The sequence below is a fragment of the Numida meleagris genome, chromosome 4 (genome assembly GCF_002078875.1).
Source record: "Numida meleagris isolate 19003 breed g44 Domestic line chromosome 4, NumMel1.0, whole genome shotgun sequence".
Lineage (NCBI taxonomy): Eukaryota > Metazoa > Chordata > Aves > Galliformes > Numididae > Numida > Numida meleagris.
The window spans coordinates 1,188,200-1,210,993 of record NC_034412.1 but is presented as its reverse complement, the minus strand read 5'-3'; the positions used below and the strand labels follow the sequence as shown (position 1 = coordinate 1,210,993).

Sequence of the window (22,794 nt, the reverse complement as noted above, 5' to 3'; positions counted from 1 at the left end):
ATTTTAGTCAAAAAGCAGACAAATAAAATGCTCCATTAGTTGTAGCTAACACTTTTCAGCAACCCACTTATACTTGCAGTGTAAACTTAGCCTAACCCAGGATCTCAAAAATTTAATTGTTGCCATCAAGAAAGAGCAATCTTGCAACAGCAATGAACGTTCTGAGCAGGATATGAATACAAAGGAACAAGTAACAACCCAACATGATAGAGGTCTGGAAAATTTGAAGGTTTCTTGTTATTTTTTCATCATTCCACCAATTAATATCCATGGTTAAGCCTCTTATTTATACTTGAACAGATAGAGAGTGTGTTATTTTATTAAATTGCACCCATATTACGTTGAAATTTTAACATTACATTGAGAAACACTGTACTGCTTATTTAACTCTGTTCAAGAAACCCTTTTTTCATACTCAACACTTGCATTATCATTAAAATACTTTGTTGCTAAGCATTCCAAATATTTGCAACCGTGTTATGATCAGCCCTTCAGAATATAGGAACTGAAAACAGAAAGTACGCATCACGAAAGAATCCTCCTTTGAATTTCAAGAAAACATAGAAAACAACTGATCCTATTTGGTCTCGAGGTTGGTTGTACTTTTGCATTGCCCTCCAGCTTCATATTTGAAACTGGCATTTATTTTCACTTGTGTACTACGCAGGGTGATGGTATTTCTGAATTGCACTGCGGACTTGCAGTGCAGGAAAGCACTCAGAGCCCCAGTCCCACAGCCTTTAAAAGTGCTGACAGCTCCCACCGAGCCCCACGTGCTGCCGAAGCAGAGACCAGCTGCATTGGAGGGGACCCTGGGCTCCCAGCCTGCTGCTCTGGGCAGTGTGATGGGAGCAGAACGCTCTGTGCTACAACAACATCAAGAAAAACTGCCTCTTTTTCCTTATTTCCTCAGCCCTATGATGCCCTCCCATCACCCAGGGCCAGCAGCAGCCTGAGCATGGGCATTGCTGCGGGCACCGTTGCTTTCCATGCTCTGAGGCCACCAGTTGTGCAGCGAGGGCCCTCTTCAGCTAGCTCTGACAAGGCTTGGATGGCATTTTCTTTATTCTACATTAATTTAGGCTTTGTACTGTAACCATACAACACGGTAAAATTACAAACTGTAGTAACATACTGGTGCATGGGGAATACTCGCAGCAAATTCATGTTTACAGCCCAGAAGTTGTGTGGGTTTCACACAGTTTATCCCACGCTCGGTATTAAGTGAAGAGTCAGACTGAGCTGTAACCCTCCTGTTTGCTGCATCATGAGACAGCTGCAGAAGGCAAGCCCTGCTTCCACAGGCAGACACGTTCTCTCAGTTGGTTAGGAATACGGGCTGATTAATATAACACGCATCTGCTGCTGGTCAAAACCTTCACAAACCACCCTGACAAGCAGTGGTACATTTCTCTCTGAAAACAGCGATCACGTTAACAGCGGCAAAACAAGCAAACAGAAACCTTACATCAGCAGCTTTTTGTAGTGATCCATCTCAGCTGTTACCTTCTTCAGCTTGAGTTCAGTGGTCTCCACTTGATTTGTTAAATCTGAAACCAAAAACGCAGCGTTTATGGCACTCCCTGCCATGTGCACCGCAGAGCCACGGCTCCTGGCTGCCATGCAGGAGCTCAGCACCTCCAGCTGTCCCCTTGCAAAGCAGCTTTGTCATTTGTGACCCATGGTCTCCCACTGAAATATAAAAAAAGCTCTAAATATACTGATAATTTTGCTTAAAGGAATGGAGACGATAACACTGTGAATAAGAAAATAGCATAATCACAGAAAAACAGCTTAAGATCCCTCCTGTATGTATATTCTGTTGCAATGCCTACTTGACTCAAGTGAAAAAGTTCCTTACATTCGAACGGAATGAATGCTTACTGTCTTTTCATGTAGATGTTATTCATCATAGATATTCACAAACCCATTGCACAGAGTCACGCAAAAGGTAAAACTTCTCTGAAAGTCAGGGCTTCCTAGAAATATCTTACATTATTGGCTTTCTAGTATTTTCTGGCATCTGTTGTTCAAGCAATGTATTTGAGAGGGCTTGGAGCAGGGAAGGCTGTTGATGGAGCATTTCCAGGTGAATCACTGCCATCCCACTTCCTTGGCATTCCTCATAAAACTGTCAGCAGAACAAAGGATCTCAATGTATCCAACGGGCATGGAAGGTCTCCCACACTCAGCAATGCTGCTCAAGTACATGGCCTTTCTATGAGTTATTACCACTCTTCACATTTCTGTCAAACCCCACGCAATTCAGAATTTCTTTTTCCCGTTTCATAGAATGCATAAGTGGGAATTAATTTGTATTAAACCTTCACTATCTGTATTCAGCAGCCAGAGAGTACCTGCCATTCACATTAGGCTTTCAGAAGCTTACAGAATCCAAAGGATCAGTTTGGTACGTTTCTACATGGGATCAATCACCCTATCTTGGCACTCAGACTACAGGAAAGTCTCAGAAATCCATGGGGACTAACCCTCCTCATGATATATGAAGAAGATACTTTCAGCTTTGTGGTGAGCTCTGCTTTCCACGACAGTATTGAAAAGAAGTGGAAAGTGAAAAGGTCTGGCAATAGTTAAATGAAGCCTCACCTATAAATCAAGCTAAGGGCTGGCAAAAGTTAAGCTGAACTCCGTTTGCACTGTGCTCCAAACAGCACGCATCACCTCCGCAGCCCGTCCTCTGCCCCACTTCTGTAGAAAATCAGAGCAGGTTCTGTACAGGCACAGCACAGAGAACAGCAGGCATTCGTGCAGCTCCGCTTGTACAGGCACGCAGTTGGCTGAGGGGAAGACAAAAGCTCTCAGAACACTGTACACGTGCTACCAAAGCTCTGCTCCCAGCAGCAGCACACACGGCGCATGTTCACGCCATAAAACACAGCGTGGCACAGCTACAGCCCAGCTGGGAGCAGCTGGAGGGCAAGAGGACAGTCAGGCACCCCTCTGCAGGCATTCCTCAAACATCACTTACTGGGCCACTGTGCTCAGAGGCAGCAGTCCTGTTTCACAGCAGACAAAACTCTGCTGCAAACCATTCGGCTAAAACTTGCTTCAACACTTTTCATCTGCGCTCCACCACCTTCCTAACACATTACGGTTGCATGCTTTCTTTTGCTACAAGTTTAACAACCAGTGGCTTTCCAGGCATTAGAAAGGAATTTTCCTGGGAAAAAAAAAAAAAAAAATCGGGTTGTTTCAGATCCTACAGTTTTGCAGCATTCCACATAGCACCACTTTCAAGCTGGGTATGACCAAGGACTAGCATTCAGCAATAAGAAAGGACTGAAGACTGCTGACCTTGCCTCTCAGCAGGAAAAATATTTGGAGACTGCTATCTTCTCTTTCCCCACTTGGAGCAGGGGACACTCCCAGCTCTCCCTGGCTGCACCCCAGTTCCGGTGCTCCGGATGCAGCCTACATCTGGAACAACACGTACAAAATAAATCACAGCCTGCCATCACCCTGAGCTGTCCCTGCCCTTCATCCTGTGACACGAGCTGCTGGTGCTTTGCTCAAGTGCAGCTGATGTGTGATGGGAAGGGTGCAGGACCACGACAAACGGCGAGTATGACGTAACTGCTCGGCAGAAGCACTCAGAACCAATGGTTTATAACCTCTCAATGCCCTCCTGCCGTCCCAGCTGTTTGCCTGGAAGGTCAGCCACATTTTCCCTCAGTTCCCAGGTAAAGAGTCCTGAAGCATCTGAGCTTGCTGCCGAGCAGCACCAAAGGAGATGAATCACTGACAACTGATGACTATTTAAAATCTGTGCTTGTGTGAGTGTTCTTGTCAAAACTTCCCCTAGGTGGTTTCAAAAACTTCCATGACAAACCCCCATTGTAATCAGGGTCACGCAGTCACTGAGTTATCTGAGCTCTGCTATCTGCATCAAAAAGCTGTGCAGCGTTCACCAGGCCAGGCCGAGGCATTTCTGCTCAGAGCTGGCACCTTCCCCTTCTCCAGGAACGGGAAGTCACAGCCAGGAACACGAAGGATAGATCAGACCACCTGCAGTTACTTTCATTTACTTTAGTGTCTTCAGTGAGGCATTCTTCTGTAATGTATTGTTCTGTACACTTTTCCAAAGTGACATAATTCACCGTTAATTTCCTGTCATTCATCTTGACATTGGCTTATGAAATAAATGGCTCTGAATGCCTACAGAAAAAGGGGAAAAAACTGGCTTCAAACACTAAGCAGATGTTAGACAGAACATGTGGGAACAATCTAAAATTGACAACAACAAGCTCTGCTGCAACGCGACTGCTTGTTAAAACAGATAAAGTAAAGACTGGATTGTTGTGGATCAACAAGACAAGGAGAGCCCTTTGCATGGGATTGGCTGCTACAGACCAGCTTTTCACAAAGATCTGCACTGAACAGTTTTTTCTTTTAAGTTTGTAATTGTAGACGATGCCTAGCAATTATAAACAACTACGTTTCTTCCCCCCCTCTCCCTAGATTTGAGAGGGTGGACGCAAGTTGAGGGAAAGGGAAAAGGGCTAGTGCTTAACTTGGTGGTAGTACTTTGGGTGGTCTTTCAGCTGTTTCGTCTCGTACTCAATTTGTTTTGAGAAGTTTTCGTAATGACTGAGCATTGGAGGGGAGCTTTTCACGAGGGAATAGATGGATTCAGCTATACAGCTTGTTTCTGCAGGTCTTCTTGAGAGAGAGTTCCCACCAAAGTCAACAGGAGCTGCACAGCAGAAAGTCTGAGGGATCAGACCTACACCCACAGAGACTATGAAACAGATTTCTACCACGGACACTGGAGAACTGAGGCAACTACTGAGAATGGTACTACAAATGCTTTGTCATTGACACTCATGTTAAAGTTTTAAGTAGCATCACATTTTAAAGACTCTTCAGTCCAAATACATTGCTCCTGTTTTATTATATGATTATACCCATCTTTATTATAACTTACCACAGCCATAAACCTTCTTACTAGAGTAATTTTTCATAGCTCCAAAAGCAGTTTGTTGCTATAATTCCTAGGTATATTCTCGACACATTCCAGACACTGGCCACACTTGTTGCAGGCAGCAAACAAGACAAGACAGCTTTTACTGGATAGTAGGCAATACCTTAGAAAATAGGACATTAAGAACAATCAAACTTAGTCCATTCTTTTTAAGAACAGTTCAGGTTTGTTTTGTTCCACTTATTTTTAACTGGTCATGATAGGAGGAATGTATTTACTGACTGTATTTATCAGAGAAAAAAAACGATCTTTTAACAGCACTTGAAATAAAGAGACATTTCTTTCAAAATTGAAGAAATTAGAGATTTTCTTTAGTGACTAGTCACCCGTTTTATGACATATCAGAGCAAGGGAGGTTCTCTTGAGACTCATCTTTGAGGCCCAGCTGGGGCACAGGAACCTTATCATCCTGTGGCAGCTGAGGTTTTTGGTCAGCCTTCCAGGCAGCACCCGCACTCAGCCCTGCCTCCAAAGAGTGCTCAACGGTGGATAAGAGGTACCACACCTACAGCTCTGTGTTTCAGCAGCATCGTACTCTCCAGGAGGCACGGCCCAGAAGATGCACAAGGAAAAGGCAATTCTGAAGAACCGCAGCTGGTCATCATTTCCTCCTGACTGGGTGAATTCCCACACGTGCAGACCGCGGTGCTGAGAGCAGCGAGTATGCCTGGAAATGGCTCTCAGGAACTCAGCCACCCAGCGTGTGGTCTTTCCAGATGCCCTGCCAATGGCACGGTGTTCAGGGAAGGTTCCAGTTTCTGCTTCGTAAATAGCAACAACTGGTAAAGTTCTCAGTGGAAAAAAAAACCAAAACAAACCCACCCCACCCCACTCATCCCGAACTACACTCACATTGGGTAAGCAGCCACTCTAAAAGCCATCAATTTTCCGGATAATTTGCAACAGATTCGCAGTGATATCAGTTCAGAAGCACGCACAGTGAAGCTATGTAATTTTCTACTCTTCCTGCAAATCCTCCAAAAAAAAAAAACCCACCAAGATACTTTCTGAAAACATCGGTCTCACCTAAACAAAAGCTCAGTGTTTCGTGCATGTACACAAAAAGGAAGAGTACTTGCCAGTAATTAAGAGTTTCTGGAGAAATTCATAGGGACAGGTCAAAGTCATACTGCCACTGAAGCTGTGTGGACCCCAGTCATTGCTGGAGACCCTTCTGCCTTAGCAAGACCAGCTCAGCTGCTGGCGCACAGAAACTCTGCAGCTTAGCTGTGGTCATGGTATGAATCCACTCTGTATCACTGAGTCTCAGGTCTAAAATGACTGTGCCGAGCTAAAAATAAATGCGTGCCTACAAAGATTTTTGCTCCCAATTTCAGAAATATGGGCCACTTCCCACTACCTGGCTAGAGATATCACGCAAATGCATTTACTGGTTTTTAGCACATCACTGCGCAACAGTGCAGGGACAAAGCAGTTTCATTTTCCCTTCATTTAAGCCAGCACTGGGGAAAAACTGGGACATATTCTGCTTCAAGGACAACACGCTGTGACTCATTACCTGGTCACTGATGAGCAAGCCCCGCTGGGGCAGTCCCCTCCATGCACCTTCAGAGGTGGGAGGGCTGCGTAGGCCGCACACGCTGCCCTTGAGGGGCACTGGCCAGAAATACCCACGCAAGTACCAGCACGAGGGGCAGGTAGAGGCAGCTACTTGCACAGCAATCTCAGACTGAAATGGTTTTGATCTCATCAAACTTCACGAGGCTCTCATAGTGACTCAGCCAGGCACAGCCTCCCAGAGAGGCTCTGAGGGGCCCCTGGCAGCTGCCCAGCTCAGCACACTGCTCAGCAGCACTACCACCAACCAGATGAGATCCCCTAGGGTTGTCCTGCCAGGTCCTGCAGAGCTCCCCCAGCCCTCAGAGCAGTCTCTGCTGGAAAGGCTCCTCTTGATGAGCAGCCTGAAGCTCCCACCTATGGCCAGAGGCCCTTGCCTTACCACTTGCCCCTTCCCAGAACAGCTTGAACCTACCACCATCATCATATCTCCCCTCAGGCACTTACAAACAGCTGCTATGACAAGCCCAGCTCTTACTACGATATGTTTCTCTTGTCCAATTAACCTCATCTTAGGAATAACCTGTTTCAGAGACTTGGCCCACGCTCCCTTGAATGCAAGCTTTTTGTGAGACACTCCCTGTGCTATCACAGATCAGGTTGGATATTAGGAAGAATTTCTTCTCCAAAAGAGTGGCCCAGAGTGGAACAGGCTGCCCAGGGTTGGTGGAGTCACTGTCCCTGGAGGTGTTCCAGAACCGTGGAGATGTGGCACTGAAGGACGTGGTTGCAATGGGTTCATGGCTGAACTTGATGATCTTAGAGGTCTTTTCCAATCCTAATGCTATGATAATATTTGTCAAACTAATTTGCATCTCTTTATATTTTTCAAGGAGACCAAAGAATTGAACTAAACACCCAAAGTCCTTGCCTGCACAGAACAGAACTATTTGTTTTTATTTAGAATATTTCATGTACTGTGTTCTCTAGAATAAACTATTTTTGTATACACAAGGAAGTACTTCCTTCTATTTGAGACTCACAAGCACAAACCTGCCTGGAAAGAGCCCAGGGCCGGGCCCCAGCCACATGCATTGATGTCACTTCTGGAGACTCGAGCAGTGCCACCAGGACGGCTCCATAGCACTGAGAGCTGCCAGGAACTGGGTGGATGTGCCAGGCTCTTATCTCCCTAAGCACATGTTGCTGACCACTGCCAGGCCCCGGGCTTTCTACACCACTGCTCTGAACTGGCATGTTAGTTATTTCATGTTTGCATATAAAACAAGCATAGAGAAAGCAGGAGAAGGGACCAGATTCTCATTTTTTTTCAATTGTACAAATCTAGAATCCCTCAGTCTTCTCAAAAGAATAAACCAGCAACTGTATACCCCACACAAACAACTTTTATAACACCTTAACATGTGCTTGCTTCCAGAAACAATGCTATCTCAACAATTCCTGCTCCCTGCTGCCCAAATTAACTGGTGATTTGGGGAGTCAGAGAGATATGGCTCTTAAGCCTGAGTTTTCTGCATATATTCCTGCCTTTTCAAAGTCAAGGTTATTGGGATGTGCAAGTCAGAATTGTTCCCACAGACCTTCTTCTCCCGTGTGCAAAAACTGAGTCAAAATGCTGTCACTTACCTACTAGCTAGGAAACCTGAAGGTAACAAAATGTTCTGACCATAATTTCCCGGGAGACAGATTTTTTTTTTGGTCACAGACCTTAGGCTGAACAGATAAAATAAAACATGATTGATATATTTCCTTTAGTGAAGATTCCTGCTTTTCCAAAAGCAGAAGTGAAGAGGGACCCTTCTCCTGTAAGGAAATCACGCTCCAACACAGCACTGCCCCGGCACAGAGCTGAACAGAACAAGGACACTGCTCCATCACTTTCACGTATTTCCTCTTCCATTTCAAGAGACTGCTGAAAAGCACTAATGAGCCATTGCTTGGTCTAACCCATTTGTCAGTCTCTTCAAACACCAAACTGCATTCCCCAGCTCTCACCCTCCAAATCTTAGCAGCGCAGCTGGAATTAATAGAAAAATATTTCAACAGTACTTGCAGCATGAATAGTGGATACTTGAACTGCAGCCTCCCTCAAACTACAGGAAACTATTCTGTTTGCATTTTCAAAGCAGCCTTTAAAGTGCCATTAGAGACACTTCATGTACATGAAAATACTGCTCCTTCTTTCTATGAAGTGTGCTAACATTCCCCACTTAAGCTTCCCAGCTATTCCTACAGCTGCCTGCACTTTTATATCATCGCTCATTAGTCTTATTATGTCAGCAGACCACTAAGCTTATATTTAGCAACTTAAATAGACCATGAAGCAGGAGCATCAAAAGCCTTAGAAGACAGATTACGTGTGCACAGCCAGCAATTTAAATCCATACAGAGGTAAATCCACACCTATAAGGGGAGCTTGAGAAAGACTGCCGTGACTGGGTGAAGAAAGATTATTCCATAACTACAATTAAGGGAAGGAAAGGATTTGGCTGGTAATAAAAGTGCAAGCAGGGATATTAGCACCTATCTTTTAGGAGCACACGCTATTGCAGCTCCTCTGCTGCTCCCAACCACAAAAATACAGACAACACTATCACAATGCATTACTGGTTTGGGGGCTCTTTAAGTGTATTTGATCAGACAATTGCTCACCAGACTTTGCTCGGAGCTGAGCGTTTTTCAAGACCTGTCATCTCTCACTAACCCGACGACGCTGAAGAGTGGTATGAAATCAGAAATCAAATCACTTCTCCAGCAAAATGTAACTCATTCAGGTAATTTTCATAAAGGTCACGAGAAGCACGAAACGACGGGAGAAACTACGGGCTAGTTTCGGTTCTTGCAAATGACTGCCACCATATGAAATATGGTAATATGAAATATGGCAATAATTTAAGATTTATCAAAAACATACAAACCAAGAATTTCCAAAGTGCTGTTTGGACAAATGAAAATCCTTTACGACATGCCAACAACATATCCTGGTGCGTTGGCTTTTTGTGGTTTTCTGTTTGTTTGGAGCACCGACCTATTTCAGTACAGAGCCAAAACTGGAATATCAGCTTCAACAGTTTGTGGAGAGAAGGAAGAAAGAAGAAAAAAGAAAACCAAGAGACCCAGACACTGTAGTTCTGACTGATCTCTGACACACTGACTTTATGTAGTATAAACCTACTAACCAGAATTAATTTTCACCGAGCTCAAGTACGCCAATAAAGATGTGCTGCTTATTCCTATTCATTTATTAATACGATGGAAAGATAATGTTATGCTTGACGGTTGTTTCATAATTAAAATCATATTTTCCATTTCACAAAAACAGAAATTGATTTTTGCCACTGCGAGTTACCCAGCTTGATTATCCCTATCTCGTAATGCGTTCCATAGAGACAGACCTCTGTCTGCTGATGGATTTGTGCTACACCGATCAATTCGGGAAGGACAGAACAAAAATGCCTGAGCAAGCAGGGGTTTTTTGCCTTGAAAACTTCTGGATATCCACATTTTATTTCCTATTAATAGTGGACTTCCTATGAAGGATCTGATACATTTTTGTTATTAATAAAAACGAATGCAAAAGAATGCCTCACATCATGCATTGACTTTCTGTGCCGAGATTTTAGCTCTGCAATAACATCTGTCAGCGTCCTAATACTCTGAATTCCATACACGACATATTCATGTTGTCTCCACAAAATATCTGCTATTTCAAATATGTACTACGCACAGTTTGAAAACAAAATCTGACACAGGGAAAACAACAAGCAGCGAGGGGAGCAGCAGAGCATTCTGAGCAGCGGTCACAGTGACCCTGGTGCTCAGCATTATGCTGCCGAGATGCTGGAGGATCCAGTCACACCAACCACTGAGATAACTTTTGAGTGAACCCATTACACGTGCTTTTTCTTTTCTTTTTTTTTTTTTTTAACCCTTCGTCTCTGGAAGCATCTTTAAAAACAGATGGAGCAGGAGAGGCTGCAGGACAGTGTGCTTCCTGGGCTTCCTGGGAGAGGCAGCACTCTGGGCAGCACGATGCTTTCCATTGCCTTATAAACAGAAACACGCAGCTTCCAAAATATTCCCTTGGAATGCACATAAACAAACAACACCAAAACAACAGTTGCTTTTTTTTTTTTTTTTTTTTTAAATGACAAAAACCACAGATGTCAGCTCATGGTTACGTCTCCTGTCAACGCTAACGGGGAAAAGTTTTAATAAAGAGAAACATCGATAAAACCTTTTCAGAATATTCCAGCGTTTCAGGCTTTTTCTTTCAAGGGTCATACCTTCACTTTCAGTTACATTACAACAAAGGGACCAACAGTAATTTAGTTCAATAAATCCCTGTTTATATCTTGTCAAACCCTATAGCTGCCTACCTTAACGCCGAATTCCACAAGCAGCACAACTGCCCTCCTTGACTCATGGGCCAAAGAGGAACAGAAACTGAAATCTGCAGCCCCTGAGAAGTACGTGGGAGCTGTTGCTCAGCTGAGGATACACAACGCAACAAAACACGGCCAACCACAAGGATCAGCTGCAGCCAGGCCAGAGGGAGAAGGAGAACACAGTGTTTGGCAGCCATCCCCTCCCTGCCCAGCACGAGGCCCAGGGGCAGCGCGGTACAGACGAGGAGGCTGCCCACACCCACCCATACGTTGGCTTTCTCAACACATACTGCTGGGAGCATCCTCCTCCCAGCTACACGGCTGTCTTGCAGAGTTATTTCTTTCAGTATGTAGCTCCTGCCTCCTCTGTGAGCTCTACCCCCTGGAGAGAGCACAGACCCGGGCACGATTCTAAGTGAGAACAGGATGGTAGCTGTCAGGTCTCAAACCAGATGGGAAGCAGCTCTCGTAGTGCTGTCAGCCCACGATGCACAAAGATACAGGTGGTGCAACACAAACCCTGCATTCGTGACTGTGGTAAGAGCTTTAGTCAAAACACGAGAAATAAATACTAGCTGTTTTTTCTTTTATGCTTTATAGCCATATATTACCAATATATTAACGTGGCATACTGCTTTCCCCTCCCTCCCCCCCTCCCCGCAGGATGAAAAAACTCCAGCTACTCAAGACTCACATCTCCCTGCTCAGTGTGAGCTTGTTTACAGACAACCACAGGGACACTCAAACAAGCAGTGCATGGGAAAGCACTGCTCAGCCCGGTGTTCTGCAGCCAGAGCACCAAACAAAGCTTGGCCATCACAGTAACAAATGGGTATTTCATGTCTCCAGAGGCTTGGACATCAGTTTAACTTGGTCCTCTTTGTCAAGAACACTGTCAAACCTCCCAGTCCCAAAGTCCTTTCTCAGAGAACAAAAAGTTCATGGTTTTTTCAACAAAGTTGGCATAATAAAACGTGAAGTCCAGTAACTTTCCCACCCATCTTACTCTCGTGAAAGCTATGTCCATTCTTATTGGAAAAAAAATCATTGATTAATGACGTGTAGCAATATTCTAAGCCATTGAAAACCATGCTCTTTTAACAGGAAATGCTGAGCAATCTTGGTAGACTCATAGATCAATACTTGGAGAAGATCCAAAGATTAGAGCTGGGCCTCTAGATCAGAAACTTCTCTGTAAGTTTAAAGCTCCATTTTTTTCCAGCACCAAAGTTGCTATGCTATGCATGAACTAGTCTGAACCTGCTCATGACATGGCACTCATATATACTACAGATATTACAGATGTTGTGCATAAGAAACTAGAACATAAATATCACTGCTTGGTGCGATGTTCCAATGCAGAGTAGAAACTTAAGGAACTATATTAGGGTTTAGAGAATTTGGGCCGTAGCACCATGCAAGCATCACAAAAAACAAGCTGACTGTGAGCAACCTTCTCTCATCTTCTAGCATAAAACAAAGCACTGCTCCACAGAGTTAAAAAATGAGGAAAATAAGGAGGACAATTTATCTTTACAATGCATCTAAGCAAACTATGAAACTAATAATTTACAGGAACCTCTGAAGTCAACAGCTTTACAAAACTGAAAAGGGCACTCCTAACACCGGGTAGTTCTCATACCAGTATAAGCGTGACGCTACAAATATCTTATGTAAAGATATTAAGCCAGATATTTCAAGGCTCAACAGGCTGTCTTATTAGGCCCGAGGACGTCCTAGATCAGGATGAGACATGCAAGGAAGACAGACTGTCCCGTAATTGCTGCTGGAGTTCCTGCACCGCCCTTTGAACCGTGCCATCTTTCAGCAGCGAGGACAGGACACCAAGCTGACTGGACTTTAGACTTTCTGCAGCAGCAGCAAGTGCCAGCATTCCAGCTCCCAAGAATGCATGTGAACTACCACCGAGATCACCGAAACTCTCACATGCCCACATCCAGCCACTTCACCCAGCAATGCGCACGATTATCTGAGATTTATTGAACGTGGCACCTTACAATAAGAAAAATCTTCAGTCCTGAATGCTGCAAGCACGACTGTTCTCAGTGCTTGCTTAAGGCAGGACCTGCAACAGGCTGCACGGCAGCAATGGAAATTTAACTTGAGCTACCCACAAGTTTCTTATTTTGTGTGCAAAATTAAAAGGTCTTTCAACACAAAGGGAATGTAAGAGTGCACCCGAGAGGGAGCTTTTTCTGCCTTGAGATTATTTTACTTCATCTAATTTTTGCACTAGAAAAATGCGTGTCAAATGTAATTATGTTTTCCTCATGGCAGTCAGGTAGTACACCCACTCAGATTTCTAGAGAAAGACCAATAATAAATGGCCTAACTGCTTGACATCTTACCATTATTTGTGCTTACTTAAACAAAGTTAGAGGATAAAATATTCCTAAAATGAAAGTGAAAATATTTTTTCTGGTTATATACAACAGAGAAGAAAGTCAGGTATTAGGGCAAAAGGAGTAACAATATGACCAAAACACGCCACTACGCAATCAAGTCACAACCAGGTACCAAAGCACTGATGCATGGGTTCTGTTCAGAGAACCTGGGACAATCACCCTCAAATAACTCATAAACAACTGCAATTTATCAGCACTTCCAGTGGAACATTCAGGTTGCTGTACTAAAGAAATTGAGGACGCTTTCTTTGAATGGCACAAGAAAAAGATCAAGCAAACTTTCCTTCCATAAATGCTACCCTTCTAGCAGAGAAAGGAAAGCTTAATTAACTGCAATAAATAATTGCTGTAGGTTACATTGCAGGATCTGCAGCTCTGGTGCTGGTTCTGAGCCAGCCACCTTGACTGTCTTCTGACTGATTCCGCCTGCTTGAGCAATTTCCAGTACAGTGAGAGCCTGTACCACAAAAAGGCAATAAGGTGAAGGCTGTAAAGTTATCTGCTCATATCTGGCATTCAACTCCACCCCTGCTGGAGCTTTCCTAATGGTATTGTTATACAGGGACAGAAATGAAACCTGCCCTTGGCAGTCTGGGTCGATAACTCATTGGATGAGTCTTCCACAGTGCCTGCAGTCTCCCACTCCTCAGTCTCACATTCGATATTATCACTGCTATTGAAGGATCAGTGAAATTCCTTCATCATGACTAGCACTGAGAGGCACCACTTTCTGTTTGAAATAACACACTGTGCATAAGGGGGCACGGTAATCACAGTGCCACTTTGATGGCTCAAAGCCATGCCTGGAACAGCACAACCTCTATACATTCCAAATGCCTTAAAACATCTCTGAGTCAGCACCACAAATGAAATACTGCTTTCTAAAGAAACCAGATTCAAGTGATACTAACCTAAATACATAACAGTGCTTTATTAGAGCCTGAGTTCAGCTGCTGAGCACAGCCACAGTAACTTTCAGAACTTTACATTTCATTTTATTTGCTTAGAATCTCAAAATTCTCTTACCTAATGTTTCCTTTTGTAGCTCACGGCATCTGCTTTGTAGCTCACTCCCTTGCTGAAGAGAAGTTTGAAGCTGTTGAGTTTTCAGCTCAACTGTATCGGCCACCAGAGTCAGATGTTTTACCTTTTCCTGAAGGCACTCGTTCTCCCTCTGCGATTTTGCTAACTTTTGAGTCAGTTTGGGTATTTCTGAGGAGACAAATCACATAGCCTGTTGTCAAATTTACCTTCTTCATTAAAAAGCCTCATTAAACCTCACCTGATGAATGGTGATTACTAGGTCACAGCCTGAACCAGTGACTGAGCAGCAGGTGAGAAGGCCTGGCTAATGCAAGGCACACAGGTGCAAGAAATGCACCTGGGTGATCAGAAGGGGTAGACCCAGGGTCCACCCCTCCTCACTCTCATTTAAGGGTTAGAAGCCAAGTGAGCAGGATCTCTGTTTGGAGATTACTCCATCTGGAGGCTTCACTGACTTCTGGAAAAGGGAAGCCACTTGTCCCTGTATTGTCTTCTGATCTACATCTTGACCAATACCTTTAAAAGAGTGTTTGTACTCTGGTAGAAGGCAATATCATCACCTTCCCTTGCTCCACACCTGATTTACAGCTTCAGGACTTCAGCATTCTGTAGCCTTACTCCACACTTACATCAATTTATTGTTAGACTAAATCTAAATGGCAAAATGCTTTAAGTTTTTATACCTGTGCCTACTTGCCATTAAGTAACCAAGGCTAAATGATGTACATACCTAATGGATTTTATAATATTTTTTTTCCAACTAAAGTCTAGGCATAAGGAGTAGCATTTCATGCAACATTTCTTGCAGTTTCTTGTGGAAAACAAGCTCTGAAGATCTTGTTGCACAAAACGGTAAGACAAAAAAAGCTATCATACGTTACCATATGTTAACTCAAAACAGAGGATAAAGGCTTCTGAACATCACTCAGAGGCCTGAAAAAAAGATGTGTGACTACCTTGCTTGGATTTAGAAAGCCATATCTAAGGATATGTATCATATTCAGAGTGTGGTACTATTCTTAGTGGGATATGTTGAAAGCAGCTGAGGATAACTAGCACCCATAATAGCACAAATACCTAAAGAACCAGAAGGGCTGTACTTCTGCTTCAATAGAGACCATCCACATACACAGTTCTAGCAAACAAAACAAGGAATACTTCAGAAAAGAAGCTTAGCAATGTTATGAAACTCCTTGAACCTGAATATGTCTGCAGAAAGGCATGTACATACTCTCCTGATTAGCTAGAAAGAACACAGAGAACACAGGAAGAGAGGAATACTTAGGAACGCACAATACTTTCCGTGCTCAGTCTAATTAGGAGATGAAGTCATTAATCAAAGTGCAAGACGCTGACATTTCCCTTGATTGTTGCTATAACAAGGGATGCCACAGAGCGATTTCTCTGTGCTGGCTCCACAGACAGCACCCTCCCAATCAGCTCTGTGCTGGGTGATGTCAGCTTACCAGTCCCTTGCAACCTTATAACCCTGATACAGTTATTCTCCAGACCAAATACTGGTTTATCAACTGATACACACTAAAAAACTGTAAGGATGGGAATACAAATATGCAAAGCATGACCAAAGACATTAAAGTTGCAAGAGTCAACACACAGCTTGTTTGGATCCTTTGGATGGTGCAGTTTGCCATGACAGTACTGCATATTTTTTTTTCAGCAAAACTCCTCTCTCAGCTGAGGCAGAGCTGAAGTGTTATTCAAGCATAAATATGAGTTTGCATGCCTGCCAGCATGCAAAGTGATAATTTACCTGTCAAAGCTTCTTTGCTAACAGTTCTTATCTGCTGAAAAATTTCTTCTTTCAGGGCAGCCCAGCTCTCTAGGTTACTGGACACAACTTCTTTAACACTTTCTAGCTCTCTTCTGATGAAAGGAAACAGTGAGACAGCCCTGCTCAGAGTTGAGCAATGGTGTTCCAGTGTAGTTCTGCAAGACAGAAAAATAAGAGCAGCTATGACAAAATACCTTACTTGTAAGCCTGATAACTACTTTTCTGTTACATAATATTTTATAGTGTGTTGGGTTACAATTCAGAGTATGAAATACGTTGGATGAAACTTATTATAAATTCAATATTCTTCTAAACATTGATTTTAAACTTACATGTAAAAATGAAACAGTTAATTTTATTGGGAAATCAGAGCAACGGTGCTTAAAGAACTACAACTCTAGGCTCATGCTGAATTCTTACAAGCAATATGTAAGGAATACTGTATCCCCACCGTATTAAAAGTGGTACCCACTTCCTTCTAAGTGTTATTTAATGCCTTTTAATTTGTGAAAAAGCTAGCCTGTTGGCAAGAATATCAGCAATCACACGTTCTGGTTACCCCTGCTAACACTACAGCATCTCATACATCCTGGATAAGCAAAATTAGCGGATGGTTCCAAACACTTCTCACTCCCAGCATTCCTCCTACCTGAAACATCTCTTCAGCTGACCACATGCCACAGGCACTGCCAAAAGCCAAGCTTTTTAGGTTCTCACCTGAGCACCTGGGATTGCTTATGGGCAGCTTCCTTTTCTTCCTGGAAATAGCGCAAGTCTTCTTTCATGTTTTTTAGTTCATCTTGTTTGGTTTTTAACTCCATTGTTAGGCTTGTTATTCTACAAATGTAAATAAAGCGATGTATTACTCAACTTTAAAACAAAAATATACTGACGTCTTTCCAACGATGATATCTGCCTCTTTCAGGTTGACATATCAACCTTCAAGTGGAGAGAATCAAGGGAGAGAGTGTTATCAGGACCCTCTCTCCTATTAAAAACACAGATTAAAGTTTGTTCCATCTGTGCTTCAGTTACGCCTGTGTACATGAGATTACGAGATGCGTGGTACAAAGTGGCAAAACCCCATTCTCTCAGTGCTGCTGCATCACCCAGCTGAGGAGAGGGGCTGCACTGCGTCCCACCCCAAGAAAGTAGGACTGAAACCAGACAGCTGATCAGACAGCGCAGCGTGCTGAGCAAGCTGGGGCTTTCCCCACCCGTGGGCTTTCCCAGCCTCACCTCTTGCCAGCCAGACCAGCACAGGGCACAGCCTGGCTTGTACCCAGGGCAGGCAGAGCACATGCTGCACTGGGCACATCTCATGCAATGCCCTGGAAGTGTGCAGAGATGCTTGCAGCAGATGGTTGACAAATGCTGAGTGCATTTGCTAACATTGACATCTGGCTTTTTCACAATCATTACTTGGTAATCACAGAGCAACCTCCCCATGTCGTCATGTGACTTGCTCTAAGTTCTGTACATATATTTTGAAACAAAATGGCCCTGTGATGACACACAGGAGAAGAAACCCAGCATTTCTTTTCCACCAGCACCTGCTTGCATGAGAAGAGGAGGAGGACGGCCCCTGGGGTGCACAGGGGAGCTTTCCATCACGCCACAGCCCCGCTGCACACACAGGCCACAACCAATTGCTGTAGCCCAGCAAACACAGCCACGCTGTCCACAGGGGTTGGTAGCTCGTCTGTACTTTTCTCTAAAGTACAAAAAATCACCTTTTGAACATTCTCATCATAGCAGTGGTTCTGATCTGTTTATGTTTCAAGCGCAGCTACAGCAGTGTAACTATCTACATTGAAAATATTGTTCTTTCAACAACTCCCGAGTTATTCCCACAATTGTAATGAAATGAATGGAAGTGCACAGAACTAACAGAGAGCTGAGCCAACTCATGCAAGTCAGGTAAATAAATGATCTATTTGTCTACGAGTGGCTCACTGTCACTAGTAAATAAACACTGGAATCCACAGGTATTCTACAAAACCGAAGGACAGCAGAGGCATTACACCAGCATTTCCTTCCATTTTAGAAATAAGGAGAAAACAAGAATGACTTGTAGTAAGAAGTCAGGCCTTAACATTCACGTGCGTTGGCTAATGTTATCAGATGGATCATCCATAATGCATCCGCACGCAAATGCAAATTTAACAAACAGCAGTCCTGCTAGAGAAACCTGGCTCTGCAGAGCTCTGCCAAATCCATAACTGAACATCTGCTACTAAAGAAGCAAGTCGGGGTGCAACTGTGATCGCTGAACGGAAAATAGATATACATATATTTTTAATTTTGGCATTACCTTCTTAGGAAAAATTTCCCCTACCTACCTGTAAATGTCATTGCATTTTAGTTTTCAAATGCAACTTGCAAGTAAGAACAGACATTTTCATTCTCTTTCCATTCCAAAGATTTGATATAATGAGGTTAGCATAGAATTGCAGCCTCGGAGTGCAAAGCGACATTACCAGTATTTTTCCATCATTCACACACAAAAGAACAGGTGGACGAGGCAAGACATTTGCACTCTGTTTACTCTCACCCCCATAAGGAGGAGGACAAAATAAGCATGTTATTTTGGTGATATTTAGCACAAAGGAAAGAGTTCAGTAGATCATTCAGTGACATAATTAAAAGAGAAGTATGAGAAAACAGTGATCTTGCATTAATTGCTGTCTTTATTGACTCAAGAGAAATGAAGTGTATTGTGAAGACAGTCTGAACTATCTGCATTCAACCAAAGGTAAAACTGCAGACCAGGCTGGCGAGCAATGACAGAAAGATAGCTGCCTCATCACAACCAGCTCAGAACTGACCTCTGAAGAAGCCCAACATTTCATTTCCCAGTGCTACGTATCCGGCTACCAACTTCATTTCCAGTAATTACAATCTATTGAATCTCTGCCCTCGCAACATAACTCAGGAATCGCTTCTTCTAAGGGAGTAGCATTAGCTGAATCGACAGATTGAAAAATGAGGTTATAGTTATGAGCAATTTGATAACTGCATAGAAAAGAAATGATGTTAAGGCATGGTAATAATCAACAGTGAACTCCTTCTGCTTGATTTGTAAAAAAGCTTTTCAGGAATACATTTACAAGGGATCTCAGACAAGTCTTACTCAGTGATATCTATACAATTCTTCAGGTCTCTACACATCATGAGATGTTTTTGCTTCTTCTCCCATTCACGTTGCTCAGCACTATCATCTTTAAAAAGCGTATTTAAGCCTATTTTATATTTTTTATATTGGTAGTTAGGAAAATGATCAGACCATAAATAGAGGGTACCCACATACAGTGAGGTCAGTAAGCTCAGCCCGAGGGACCACAGGGCTCCCACGCAGAGGGGCTGAATTCCAGCACACCTGAACCTCCAGGAGGTTAGGGTGGTAAGCCCACGACAGTTCCCCTTCTTCTGAACAAGTCCCAGAAGGGCAAGTGACCAAGTTCCACAAGAGCTGAAGTTCCCAGCTGGCTTTCAAGGTTAACCACAGGTACAGACAATAGCAATACAATAACCAAAAAGGAATATAAAAAAAATGAAACCACCTGCATCTAACAAGAAAGATTAAATCTCTTGGTCTACCAGAGATGAAAAAGGGTGTATTTGGTTTCTGATAAAAACTTGCAGTTTGGGAAGAACGATTTGTCAACAAGAACCAGAAGATAATATGCTGAGTAGTTAGTTTATGCCAACGGCCCAAGGTAACAAGAGAGACCCGGGATAGTACAAAGGAGATAAGGAATATTTAGACAGCTGATTTAACAAGGCACAATAGTTGATTTATGGTCTGAATGAAAGCCTACTGAAAGTACTCCATTTCATTTCAGCAGGTTTTAAATCAAGCCAAGCCTTAGGGGGAAAAACGCAGAGATAAATTTTTTATTAACTCTTCCGGCTTTGCTACAAAAAAAGTCAGCTAAACAAGAATGTAATTCCTCCTCTGGCAAATGGTCCTCATCAGGAACATGCTGTCACCTACCTGCTAACACACCTGTGTGCTGCTGCTGCTACAACTGCCACCCAGAGCCCTGGGAGGACCAAAGAGCAACACGCTTGAGAAACATGCTCTTAAAACAAACACTGACAATTTGGGAGTGGAGGAGGCATGTTCAGCTCCAATGAAAAAGTGCTGTGAGATACAGTACAAGGAGGGTGAGCCACAAAATACGTGTTTTATTCAAGCTTGTGTGAACTCGTGTGTTAAAATGAATGTTTTATTTGCTATACTACCAAACGCTGTCCTAACTCAAATCCATTAATAGCTATGCCAAACTCTTACAGTATGAGTGATTTGCAAAACAAAGCAAAAAAGTAAATGGATGAGAGTGCTTCAGCTACAGACAATCTGTAGTTGTTTCTCCCCCAGTGTTTCCAGTCTCCTGGGAGAGCACCTTAATACTCCAAATGCTCCATGTTTTCAGGCCTAGATCCATTGCTGCTAGCTGTGTCAGTCATACAAGGAATGGGAGCCCTTAGAACCAGAGGGACTGACCCGTACTTAAGCTTCTGACAGCGTGATTCAGATGAGCAAGGAATTACCAACAAGTTTCTGCTTCCTCTGCTCGTACCACACTACTCTAACTGTTGTTCTACTTGAACACACAGACATTTTGCAGTACTGGAGTTCTGGAGAGTACAAAAGGCCCCTTTGAACTGGGAGGACCTTTACAACACCGCTGCCAGTAAGCGTTTGCAGGCTCCTACTTCTGAGGAGCACAGCCACAAGCAGCACCCAAGATGTTCAGAATTGTTTTAGTATTCTTTATCATCATTTGCTGTTCTGTATCATTATACAGATAGTGAACTGTAAGCTTCCCAGGCTACGAACACTGATATTGAGTGGTACTATGAGACAGTAAGTGCAAACTTCAGAATGGTGAAACTCCCGGGGCTGTGGGATTTCTTCAGAAGTACTACAAATATTTTTATGACAAAACGATAAGATGAAATATTTGATCATTTCCATGTGTATGGTGTAGGGGGGAGGAAGATACCTGCAAACTGCCTTCCAGCCTTTTGTTCCCTTTAAGTACATCAACTGTTTTTAAACTACTAAGGAATTCAGAACTCACGTCTAGAGAACGCCACAAAAGGGGATTTAAATGTTACAGTATACCTGTTATATCTGATAAAAAAAAAGAGAACTTGCTTGTATTTTTTTACTTCTTTGGAATGACACAACCTAATACATACACATGAGGAAAAAAAATCAGACTGGACAATGTGCTCTGACCTTTCTGTTTTAGATTCCCCATCAGCTCGACAGCGTTCAAGGTCTTGGTAAAGAGCCTGCAATTCTTCTTGCAGTCCTTTTTCCCGTTCTATACTTCCTTCATAAAATTTAATCTCCTTTTCCATCGCTTTTATTTTTTCTTCCATCACCTTAAATTCATGAAGTATCAAATAGCTGACGCCACAGTACTTACACACCGTCTGATCCCGAGACATCTAGAAAGAGAGAAAATTGTTAGCACGTATATGCAAGAAACAAGCTGAACGCAGCGACTAAACCTGAGTGACTACGTGAATCTGAATAGTTCAAACTCTGCAATGCTTCGGAACATTTCTGATCAGATGGTATTACTGCTGTAACAAATAAAGACAAAATTCAATGCCAGCAAAATGAAATCAAGCCATACCTGGACTTCTGCTTACCAGAAACTTCCCAGGATAATCAACTACGCAATTTACTATGTAGGAACTCCCACTGGAACTCTACGCTGAAATATTTCTGAGTTATGTTTAATATATTAATTTAAAAGAAGATGAAGTATTCTGTGTTTTACAAAGTTATCTCTTTACTGAAATCCCCGCTTGCATGAGCCAGAAAAGGGTTAGCTACTGTGTTTTTTGACATCTCACACCCAACGGAGAAGGCAAAAGGAAAAGTGAGTAGTGATGCAACTCAGTCATCTTTACAAAAATAATCCAGGTGAGTAAGGGTCCTACCGCTGTGATGTAGTGCAAATGGCACTTGAGCGTGGTGGAAAAATGTAAGCATTTTTCTAGGTATGAAATACTCATAATTGATAGAGTACATTATAGACATTTACTGAAAACACCATTTATTAAACTAGGAAACACGCTTCTGTAAGAGATGAAATCACTAAGCTCTTCAGTAAGTGAAGTGTCATAAAATGAGCAGACAGACGTGTTCAGACTTTGACACGCTCTTGTTACTCAGTGTATCGGTTATCCCTGCGTATTTTAATCACTTTCACTTCCAGGAAACCAAAAGCAAAACCACTCAGCTTACAGTGACGCAGAGCTAGGCCTGCCCAAGAAAGGAATACGGAGCAACTACGGCAGCCAGAGCCACCCAGCAGCTCTGACACTTGCATACGGGACACGCAAGCACCCGCTCACTGGCACAGACCAGGTCACAAGCGGGCAGGATCCCAGGCCCCGTCCCTCCTGGCTCCCTTTGCCACCAAATGCCGTGCCAAGGGATCTCCTCAGGTCCCTTCCAGCCCGGGCCGCTCTCATTCTGTCATCCTGGAACGTGCCCCGTTCTTGGATCACGGATGCATTTGCGAGGAACCAGTCAGAAATATGACTGGAGCAGAGGACACTCACTGCACAGCT

General features: G+C 43.2%; 1 protein-coding gene across 8 annotated transcripts in view; it reads right to left on the bottom strand.

Annotated features, from left to right (window-relative positions):
* Positions 1-22,794, bottom strand: part of LEKR1 (leucine, glutamate and lysine rich 1) — a 63,607-nt gene that overhangs the window by 18,049 nt on the left and 22,764 nt on the right. For 6 of the 8 annotated variants that reach the window (XM_021395014.1, XM_021395006.1, XM_021395008.1 and 3 more), the window contains exons 2-6: positions 21,443-21,657; positions 16,909-17,028; positions 16,171-16,346; positions 14,382-14,567; positions 1,469-1,550 (exon numbers count right to left, since the gene is read on the bottom strand). In XM_021395014.1, coding sequence (XP_021250689.1) covers positions 1,469-1,550; positions 14,382-14,567; positions 16,171-16,346; positions 16,909-17,028; positions 21,443-21,657 — 779 coding nt within the window. The remainder of the gene's footprint in view (positions 1-1,468; positions 1,551-14,381; positions 14,568-16,170; positions 16,347-16,908; positions 17,029-21,442; positions 21,658-22,794) is intronic. The other 2 variants (XM_021395012.1, XM_021395013.1) reach the window with 2 other exon arrangements.